The 11514-nt window shown below is 42.1% G+C and overlaps 1 protein-coding gene across 2 annotated transcripts in view; it reads right to left on the bottom strand.

The window, feature by feature from the left end:
• Window positions 1–1954: 1954 nt before the first annotated feature.
• Window positions 1955–11514, bottom strand: part of RECK (reversion inducing cysteine rich protein with kazal motifs) — a 59782-nt gene continuing 50222 nt past the window's right edge. For both annotated transcript variants that reach the window (XM_086614438.1, XM_086614439.1), the window contains 4 exons: window positions 9232–9442; window positions 7892–7965; window positions 4330–4485; window positions 1955–2665 (listed from right to left, as the gene is read on the bottom strand). In XM_086614438.1, coding sequence (XP_086470564.1) covers window positions 2450–2665; window positions 4330–4485; window positions 7892–7965; window positions 9232–9442 — 657 coding nt within the window. In that variant the 3' untranslated portion in view covers window positions 1955–2449. The remainder of the gene's footprint in view (window positions 2666–4329; window positions 4486–7891; window positions 7966–9231; window positions 9443–11514) is intronic.

The following is an 11514-nucleotide window of genomic DNA, read 5'->3' as shown; positions in this document are numbered from 1 at the left end:
AATCCAGGCGATTCCAGGAATGCGTTGATGGTAACTTCCTTCTCCAAGTGACAAAGGAACCAATGAGGAGAGGTGCTTTGCTGGACCTTGTTCTCACCAAGAAGGGGCTAGTGGGGAATGTGGAGCTCAAGGGCAGCCTTGGCTGGAGTGACCATGAAATGGTGGAGTTCAAGATCCTTAGGGAGCCAAGGAGGATGCTCAGCAAGCTCACTGCCCCGGATTTCAGGAGATCAGACTTCAGCCTCTTCAGGGATCTCCTTGGTAGAGCTCCATGAGAGAAAACTCTGGAGGGAAGAGGGGCCCAAGAAAGCTGGTTAATATTCAAGGATCACCTCCTCCAAGCTCAAAAGCAGTGCATCCCAACAAAGAGGAATTCAGGCAAAAAGGCCAGGAGGCCTGCATGGATGAACAAGGAGCTCCTGCACCAACTCAGACACAAAAAGAAGGCCTACAGAGGGTGGAAACAGGACAGGTAGCCTGGGAAGAATACAGAGCGATTGTCCGAGCAACCAGAGATCAGGTTAGGAAAGGTAAAGCCCTGATAGAGTTAAATCTGGCCAGAGACATCAAGGGCAACAAAAAAAGCTTCTATAGATATGTCAGTGGTAAAAGCAGGACAGGAGATGTAGTTACCCAGGATATGGGGAAGGCTGAGGGACTCAGTGACTTCTCTACGCTATGAAAGCACCAGTTCAATGAAGGGTGCAGTCAAGTCTAGGAAACCCACAGCAGATAAATCTTTTTTCCCCCAGTGCTGCTTTTGTTTGTTTTGGGATTCGTTTGAGGAGAGGGTCGTCTTACAGTCCAGACTTCAAACATGAAACGTTTAGGGCACAATTTATTAAACACTCAATGTTATTTATTTTGGCTCATGTAAATGCTCCCAGGGCTTCCTAGAAATAGGGGTGGTGGGAAAAAGTTTTGAAATACACGGTTATGTGCAAAAGGAAGACCTGGAAAAGTGTCATAAACACTTTTATGACAGTGACACTGTCATATGACACTTTTAAACAAAGGTAAATCCTTTGTTCCGCTGAGGCAGTCTGAGGGCTTGAGAAAACGTAGCAAATTCTTAAATACTTTTGTGCATCCACCTAAAAGACCCTAAACCCCGTCCGCTTCCGCTCAGGAATTTAGGATTATACAAAAACTCCTTGGTTCTGTACGTGTTTAACAGAACCACTCAAAATCTTCACTCTTTTCCAGCACGTTCTGGACACTCACACATGTATGAAAAAAGTCTCTGAGGTGAAATTCTGCTTTTTCCAGATTCGTCAAACAAACCAAGGAAACTTTTTTTGATATTATCTTTCGTTGAAGAAAATCTTCACAGCTGTAAATAGCACTACAGATTCTGTTCCACAAAAGGTATGGTTTTCAGCTCTTATTTTTCCAGTGTGGCATATATACATGTGTGTGTGTATGACGTGACACATGACCAAGTGTTTTATTAAAATATAAAGCTTTAATACTTTTGCATTTAAAAGATTTAGCAGAAAATAATTGCTACAGACATGCTACAACAACATACGCGTTCAAAAAGTTTTCAGTGCTTTCTTTCAAAGTTCAGCCTTTTGGCAAAAATAAGTTTTTTCTGTATATACTTCAAAAGTCGGCTGTCGTAATACTGATACGAAATACTTCATGTAGGCTAAGGTCAGGTGCATAAAATACAATAAGTAACAAAACATACTGTTCATATAAACATTTAAAGTATAAATTTCCTTAGATAACATGCAAATACTGCAATATTTTAAATGGCACTTAAATATAGATACTGAGATTCTTTATAATTTTGCATCCAAGGTGAGATTCTGAAATGTACAAAAGGATCAAAAGAACGTCCTTCGTCACTGGAGTCCGGTACTCGTGCGGAGCGTGATTGTCGTTGCACAAGCAGTGAGCCCCGTGCCCTGCAAATCTTCACTAGTCCAAGTAAAGATGGCTACTGAAGCAGGCCCAGGGCTAGCTGGTTTTCTTCTTCATAAAATATGAAAGCGTATTTACAGGAGAATAAACTCTAAAATTTTTGGTAAGGTAATTAAGTAGCAGCAAGTTGTCTCTTCCAAAAATGCTGTTTAAAGTAGGTGCGTGCTTTTTGTTGTCACTGCTTTGCAGCTGAAGAAGATCAAATGAACGTTCTCCAAGAAACTCGAAACGTGGCTGAAAAAACCCTGCGAGATCCCGTCCCGCGAAAATCAGAAATCCATAATTCAAAACCTTCCAGAGTATTTTTGTGTTTCCAAGATCAATGGAAAACCATCTAATTGTGCTGAAGGAGTCATCTGACTAGTAATGACAAACAGAATAATCTTTGCACGTTACTCCAAATGCTTTACATTAGTTCATCAAATCTTCTACAATTTTTGTCTTCTGGTTCAGTGATCAACGTTCCGAACGTCCTTCACGATACAAACCACCGCACCACTCGTGCGTATTTTCCAAGCAGTTACACGGGATATGTTAATCCTGACAAGGTGAGGAAAAGGCTGATGGACAGGGAGTGCAGAACAGGCACCACCTGAACTGAAGGAGAAGAAATGCTGAAGGAAACTTGGACTTGAGATGCAATTAATGCTGACAGCGGGACGTGTGACGCCAATGTGGGACTGTCTGAATTTATCAGCGACTCTATCTTTTCTGCTTCTTTATTGCAGGCTTCAATCTAAGGGAAAAAAAAAGTTGTTATTTATTTTCTTACCGTAGAATATGGCAAAAGTGTTGCTAGATGGTAAAATTCAAGAAAGAAAGTCTGAGTTATTCCCATCAGCACGTCAGATTTATATAATTTTGGGGAGTATTTCTTAGAAAACATGCTGGAACTCTTGTCGTGGACTTCGGTACTGCGAAAACTACTGTGGCAGCCTGAGTAGCAGGAAAAGGGAAGGAAGGAAGGAAGGAAGGAAGGAAGGAAGGAAGGAAGCTGCATACAGGTTATCGTGGGCGATGTGTGTTGAACGTCGATGCCAAAAAGCTCACAGTAAATTATAACTGAAGTAAGTAGCTGTAAATGTGAGGACTGAATTCCTGATTGACCAAGATACTGCCTTGAAGTCTGCAACAGTGGAAGAAAAATGAGGATTTTTCTCCTTATTGAGCTTTTTCTTCCAAATCAGGGAAAACAGATGGCTTTTATGGGAAGGGAAGAACGGAAATAATAGGAAAACCTGAGAAAACCCAGGTTTCCATTCCCCACTGACGTGATGATAATTAGGCATTTATGGTAGAAACCCCATTTTTTCCACCTTACCTTCTACTGCAACCCAGGAAACCCCTGGCTAAAATAACAGAAGCTATAAACTGATAAAAAGAAAAAAATTACTGAATGACCTCGTAAAATTCTAATTCTAATTTCTAATTAGACACATTCTAATTCTAATTTCAAGCTGGGCAGCTTATTAGAATTTTATTTCCTTTTTAAGGTCGTAATAGCATTTTGGGATCTCCCAGCGCTTTTCATCGTAAGGTGGAAAGGAACAGCAAAACCAGGATGGTCTCAGATTCTCAAGATTTATTTAGAATAATTTTTGTTCTAATTTCTAAATAAATCTGCCTGAGAAGCAGCTGCCCTATTAGATGCTGCAGCTTGCAAAGTTTATGGCAGTGGTTCTGTCCCCTCACGCTATACTGGAAGTCTAGCCCATCCCAGAAGCAGTACTGGGAACGCAAAATTAGACTGTGGAGATAAAATGGAAATGGGAAGCAGCCATCAATATAAGATAACCAAGTGCTGTCAGCAGGGCTGGGCAGGACTGTTAGAAACAACTATAAAATGGCAGGGAATTGTGTTCCTTGGAACAGGAAGAAGATCTCCTCACTGGTCTTGCACAGGTTAACGAGCAGAAAGGAAAAACGAAGCAACAGCTCCAAGACAATATCTCCCAGCACTTTTTATCGTAACGTGTGCTTCAGTCTACTTTTAACTATCACACTGGGGATAAAGGAGGACCATTTCATATGCAGGTGTGCATTTAACAGACAATTAGTATTAAGAGGTCATTCAGTAATTTTTTTTTTTCTTTTCATCAGTTTATAGCTTCTGTTATTTTAGCCATAGAAAGTTGAGGGTTGTGCACGTATTCATTTTAAAACAAAAAAATCATACTGCTCTTTCCCTGGCCTTCCTTCACCTCTCCCCCATCATCACCCGCACCCAAAAGCCTTGTATCAGAGAAGCAGGATTCTGAGGACACATTTTTACTATCCATAATTCCAGCTCTTCAGACCCGAGTCACTAGAGGAATCCCCGTGCGCTCAGTACGCAGGAAAATGCACCTGTAAAAATGAAGTAAACCCATGCTGGGGAACCAAACCAATACCATAGTCTACCTGCAGTGGTTTGGGGTTCTGATCCACAGGAATGATGAGAATCACAATTTCGGATTCTATGCTTAGGTATCCAAACACGTCGCACTGCGGCACCGAGACATGCAGGCGGATTTTTTCCAGTATGTCGAGTACCGTTATAGGCTTTTTATTTGTCACCTGCAAGGAAACAAAGAACTTGGTGGGTGACGTGATATTCTGCAAAATTACATTTCTCCCCTTCAGTTTTAATTACTTTATGTCATGCCAGAAAATTCGTTTCAGCCATTAAACTACTCTAATCTCTAGGAAAAAAAAAAAACAACACACAACCACCTCCAAAAAAAAAAAAATTAAAAAGTGAAAGGAAGAAGGGGAAAAAAATGTTTTCCTTCTTAAATTAACCATGGTTTTGGTATGCAGTGTGTGTATGTATCAGGTACACAATGGAGATGTTTATTTGGGGAACCAGAGGGAGAGCAGCCCCACCAGCGGGCATCCCATCACCAGAACCTGCTCCCAGAGCCACCAGAAACGACAAGCTGTGGCAACAGGTGACCTTTCAAGATCACTACATGACTACCAGGTAAATAGATTTTTTTTTTTCTTCTCTTAAAATCCTTCTCTCTGTTCTGCTGTTTGTATCTGACAGTAATTGGATTGTAGATGCTCTAAGGTGCTCAGTTGAAGGACACCCACACCTTAAAAAAGTTTTTCACTGATTTTCCAGGTCACTTCTGGTTGTGTTGAACAGTATAGACACCAACACAAACACTTCACTTGTGACTTCTGGTCATTCTGTTGTGTTCTGTTTTCTAGCTTTAGCTGCAAGAGATCCATCCTTCTTATCCTGCTGTAGCTTTGTTTCTTTTCAGCCCACTGGTACAGGCCCTTGGCAAATGGAAATCTGGAAAATCCGAGCAGACTACACAAATCAAACGTGCTACGTGTCACACAACACTTCTTTTACCAGATCTTTGAGGGATTTCCTTCTCATAGCCCCATTAAAATGTAGGCTGGCATCTCACTGATCAGCAAACCCTGTTCAAACCAGTCTTAAAACAGAAGCAGATGGATACTTTGAGAATGACCGATCATGTCAAACTTGGATTTTAGTATCTTAGATTAGAAATCCAGTAGATTAGATTAGAATTTTAGATTTTAGATTTTTCTTTGCTCTGTGTAGATGCTGACTTTTGTTTCCTGCTATCTTTACAAAAAAGGCCGGAGGGGTAGGGGGAGGGGGAAAAAAAGAAACACAGATTTATAGAACTTTTTTCAGTAATTGAAGCCCTTTTTTCTCATCTGAACCACCTGTCTGAACTAAGATAGGCATCATTGCTACTGCTACTGGGGGTGCTGGTGGATGAGAAGCTCACCATGAGCTGGCACCGTGCGCTGGCAGCCCGGAAAGCCAACCGTGTCCTGGGCTGCATCCAGAGCAGCGTGGGCAGCAGGGCAAGGGAGGGGATTCTGCCCCTCTGCTCTGCTCTCCTGCGACTCCACCTGGAATACTGCATTCAGCTCTGGGGTCCCCAACACCAGAAGGACATGGAGCTGCTGGAGCGGGTCCAGAGGAGGCCATGAAGATGCTCCAAGGGCTGGAGCACCTCTGCTATGGAGAATGGCTGAGAGAGTTGGGGCTGTTCAGCCTGGAGAAGAGAAGGCTCTGGGGAGACCTTCCAGCAGCCTTACAGTACTTAAAGGGGCTACAGGAAAGCTGGAGAGGGGCTTTTTACAAGTGTGTGTAGTGACAGGACAAGGGGTGATGGCTTTAAACTGAAAAAGGGGAGATTTCCATTAGATCCAAGGAAGAAATTTTTCACTCAGAGGGTGGTGAGGCACTGGCACAGGTTGCCCCAGAAAAGCTGTGGCTGCCCCACCCCTGGAAGTGTTCCAGGCCAGGTTGGATGAGGCTTTGGGCAACCTGGTGTAGTGGAGGGTGTCCCTGCCCATGGCAAGGGGGTTGGAACTGGATGATCTTTGAGGTCCCTTCCAACCCAGACCGTTCTGTGATTCTATACTTGTTGCCCTCTTGGGTTGGTTGAAGTGTGTGCCAGCACTTCCAGCAACGATTCCACCTATCTGAGACAACCATCTCCCGTACAATGGATGTATACACACTATATGTATCCATACATTGTCAAAAGAAAGAGCTGCGCCCCCATCCTATAGTTTTATTGATGCAGTCAGAGGAGATCAATGGTATTAATGTTAATTTCATGTAGATGACAAAAGTATCAAATCTATTCAACTACACAGTTGGGCAGCTTCTGTTGTACTACTAGGAGATACTAGCTGGATGTCTCACAGTGGAGGAACAAAGGCACAGAGCTGCTACGTCTCTCTGCTCAGGGCAGTGTCACACAGGCACAGACTCCAGGTGGCTGTGACCAGTTTAGAGATCGTTTCTGGGTGCTTACCAGATGACCCTTGATTGAAGTTTCCAAAGAAGAGAGCTTCAGTCAAACTTCTGTAATTTCTAGTACGTGCTCAGAGCACGCTGACTTGAATGTTTGAGAGATCACGTATTTCAAATGTAAAGACCATATATATATTTATACGTATGAGTTCTGAAAACTTGAAGACTGTGTATTGTGTTGGGTGAGCAAGAGAAGAGAAAGTCAGCTAAAATGTGGTGACAAGGGAGCAAAAAAGGGGGGAGGGGGGGAGAAGGAAAAAAATCAACTACTATGTACCCTAATCCAGGTATCGGGGTACTTAGATGGTGGTAACTTTACTCTCCTCTCACTTACTGCTTGAATAACTACTCAAGTCAGTCCAATAAATTTCTTTAACTAGAAAGCTGCCTTCTCACTAAACCTAAAAATTCTTTGTCACAGCCATGTGTGAACTGAGAAGCTGCAGTGGTCACTGTGTCCCTGGTACCATCAGAGACGACAACTGGAAGACATTCCAAGCTGCAGTCAGGACCTAACGGACACTGTTTCTCAGCAAAATTGGTCCAGGCAGACACACAGAGCACACACAACCTCCGAGGAAAGCAGCAGACCAGCAGTCAGCAGCACACCCTTGGGATGAAGGCCGACCACACGCTGGGCTGCCTCAGCAAAACCAGAGCCAGCAGCAGGCACTGTCTCCTTTTATCTACACCCCCTGCCTCCTGCCCAGGCCACACGGACAAACTGGGGAGAGCCCAGCAGCATTCGGCTTGTGGAATCTCCACTCCTGGAGGTTTGAAAAGCTCAGCTGGCCAAGCTGATCTAACCAGCATTAACCTTGCTTTGAGCAGAGGGTTGGACTAGACCCCTCCAGGGGTCCAGTTCAGGCTACATTTTTCTGTCTCTTTTTCATTTGTCTTTACAAGTCATTTAAACAGCAAACCTCAACGTGCTCCTTTGTGCCTACTCCAATTCTGTTTTGCTTTGCATTGTAATTCAATTTCTACACCTGATACGAAGAAATAAAGGGAAGTATAAACAGTACAAAGAAAAAAGAAATCAAATCTCAAACTATCTACTGGAAAATAATTGGGTTTATAGTGTGTTAACTTTTCAGGAGAGAGTGCACAGTAAATTGGCCTTTCCATGTACCATTTCACATAAGGCATGATTAAATTGTTTACCCTTGCAAAAGTATCCAGCTTGTCTTTGTCATACAAGATTCTCAGCATTCCAGCACATAGTGGACAGCAGGCTCCTATGGGAATAAAAAAAAAGTCTCAGAAACAAAAGCAAATAAATAGTGCGTTCACTTTTAAGCAGAGGTCAGAAGTTGAATGTTAACTGAGAATGAAAACAGCAAAAAAGCAAATCTCTCAATTTGAAAGCAGAATTGCACAATTTCTCAGATTTGTTAATGCTGAGAACGTTTGTAACGCAAAAGCAGTCGCCTTTCAAGGCACATTTACTGCTATCAAGATGAGTTCTCATTTGTTTCAGGATGATGCATTACTGTGAGCTAAACCCACAGGCACGCTGCGTGCTGCAAGCCAAGGTTTTGTATGGATGCACACCCATGCAGCTACAGAAATTACCAATTCCAAGAGCTGAAATAGCCAGGGCATGACAGAAACAATTATGCACACTGCAAACATTAAATTTACAAAGTTATACCATGTTGGAGCGTAGAATCTTTATATAAAAAGGGGGGAAAAGGACTTGTCTGACGGATTCATGTTTAACACAGAAGAACATCGTATTTCCCCTTTTTCCTCACTATCTTGGAAAACAACGGGATATTTCAACTTTCTACCCATGACTCTATATTTAATTCAGCCCCCAACTTTTATTATATAGAATCCACATTCACAGTGACTTCTGCAATGTTAAATGGAACACCATTGCACAAAGATCCTTCTTCAAACCAGTGAATAAGAAAAATGCATAAAACTTTTTTTTTTTTAAAAAAGAGCTTTCCTGTGATTAATTACTGACACTCCTTTTATCAAACAGTTTCTGCAAACAATAAAAAGCCAGTTCAAAGCAGCACAACTGCAAAACTGTTCCTACTGTCCTCTTTCACAGTACTGTAAATACATATGGTACCTTACTCTGTCTCCTAATTAAATACAATCTTCTGGGAACCTGACTTTGACGACAGGTTGGCATTCCAGTGTGGTGTCTGTGCTGCCATTTCAGAAAAATGGCTCGTCCAGTTCTCAGTGATGTTCTACCCTACGACACCACCGACCTCACTGGTTCCTCCCAAACCAGTCCTGTGGGGACCGCTGTGCGTTTCTCAAGCCGGAAGGCGAGCGACTCCCAAAGCCAAGGCTTTGCCACTCCAGAATCACTCAGCTGAGTCCTGGTACTGGCTTGTTCCAGTCCTCAGTAAAGGTCTCTGCTTCATCCTTCCTCTTAGATGTCTCACAGACCTTGCAGAAGACTATTTTAAAGCCTGAACGAACACACGTAGCCTGGGCAATCATCTCCCCCATCCGCAGTAAAATGAACAAACATTAACCTGGTGCAATAACTGGTTTGCAGCCAGTAGCAGAAAGCGGGGGGCATCTGACAAAGGCACACTCCGTGTGGAAGCCGTAGTCCGAGAGGACACCCACAGCCTGGCAGTGGCCATAGTAGTCAACGGCCACGCGGTCGGAATAGGCGGCGCAGACGCTGCTGTAGGTTTCCCCGTTGTGTCCACAAACGGGTTCCGCCGGTTTGCAGAACGGCTGAAAGACAGAGAAATTCAAATTTCAAAAGATCGATTTAGTCATGCTACGGACAAAGCTTCAGAGTAGTTTTAACACTGGGAAAACCAACGTTCATGGGAATTCACTGATAATACTGTTGAACATTCAAAAATTAGGAAGTTTAGAGTAAATGAGCAGCCAGTGTATGAATGGGTAATAATTGCAAAGAATAAGCACTTACAGAAGGTGACGGAAAAATGTAAGTTGGAATCTGAGAAATGTACAGTGAGACATGTTTTGGGAAACAACAATTTTTGTTCTGTGCTAATGCTTAAATAAAACGACTGTGTCGTTTAAATTAACTCACCTATTAAATTAATGAAGACCATTATATTTTCATTAGGTAACAGAATCATGGAACGGTTAGGGTTGGAAGGGACCTCAAAGATCAAAATAAAGCATTATTAAGAAAATCAAATTATTAATAAAAACTGCTGTTGTATAATTTGTAGTGTGTGCGCGCATGTGGAGTCACCACCCCTGGAGGTGCTGAAGGGACGTGTAGATGTGGCGCTTGGGGACACGGCTGAGTGGTGGAATGGGCAGTGTTCAGTTCACAGGTGGACTCGATGATCTTAAAGGTCTCCTCCAACCTAAGTGATCCTGTGATTCTGTGCGTTTCTAACACCTTCTTTGAGAAGCTAAGCGTATACATTTATTTCAGGAGAATAAAATCCATTACTAGACCTCTCTGTCAAAACCAAGATTTACTGTTGAAACCTTTACATTTCTAAAAATACATTTATTGTGTCCATTTTCTCTTACAAAAACGTATCTAGCGTGTCATTTGATTCAAACACATGTAAAAATCCAAGAAAATTGTAACGTAGTTTCTTCCTGTCCTGCCTTCGCCAAGTGTATTAGTCCAACATGGCTGAGAGGTCAGATGCCAATAAACTTCAGCTTCTGAACAGGGACAGAAGCGAATGGAATTGCTGACTCTGCAGACAAGGTATGACTAATGCTTTTCTCCAAAGTCTTAAGAAATGACACGACTCGTTCCATAATTGCTTGCTGAGCTCTACATATTTTATTAAGCTAACTAATATCTCAGGTAAGTCACCATAGCTATATGATCACTGTGTGTCCTCTAAAATAGCAAGAGAATTACAGTTTCTATGTTACACACCTAAGCTAACAACAAAACAGGCAGAGGACAAGTAAATGTGAGCACTCCAAAGAGTTTCATATCTTGCAGTTGTCTTCCCTATAAAAGGAAGAATGAAAACTTAAAGCTACCAGTGTCAAGGACTTTGTGAAGATGGACACAACTAGATGTATAACTGCTGGAGAAAAAAAAAACCACAACAAAGAGCCATGCAATATTGCTTTGATTCTTACTGTTCAAGGGCTGTACACTCTGAGTATCTCATGAGATATCTGATGGGCAATGAGAAGAATTATCTGTACTTAACGAGGTTGCTGAAAAAGGGTAAGAAAGAGACAGTATAAAGACAGAAAGGCAGAAACTAAAAGTGGGTTAAAAGAGCAACAGCATTTATAATACAGAAAAACCCTGAAAAAATGTTCTGTGCTTCTACGAACATCCATCAGTCGAGACAAAAAGAAGGTCTCAAATTAATCTTCGTCATTTGAGAAACACCTAGAGATGAACAGCCTAAAGCCAGCAACTGTGAAAAGAGCAGCTCCAGACTTTTCTTGTAAAGCGACAGAAATAGCTTTGTCTACCAACACTGCAGGGAGCAGTGGGATGGAAGAACTAAACCTAGTCCTAATCCATCTGAGGGATTGATATGATGACCAATCCAATCCAGACTAACTAAAGAAAATATTACAGACTGCCTAGTCTCCAGCAAAACTCAGGTGTAAGTAGATCCTGAACAATGAACTTGGCAAACCTGGGGCACAACCACACAAAATGCTACATACTTCTATGACTGGGCATTAATTTTTATTTCAAACAAGTCCAACTTGGTGAAAGCTAGCACTTAACTAACCAAGGAACTGAACTGATAACTGCAAATGTACCTCAGTGCAAGCTTTAATAGTGAAAAAACATAGGAAGACTTAATATAAATATCAGAGTATTA

Source organism: Tauraco erythrolophus, chromosome 7 (genome assembly GCF_009769465.1).
Source record: "Tauraco erythrolophus isolate bTauEry1 chromosome 7, bTauEry1.pri, whole genome shotgun sequence".
NCBI classification, from domain to species: domain Eukaryota; kingdom Metazoa; phylum Chordata; class Aves; order Musophagiformes; family Musophagidae; genus Tauraco; species Tauraco erythrolophus.
This window is presented reverse-complemented; position numbering and strand designations above follow the sequence as displayed.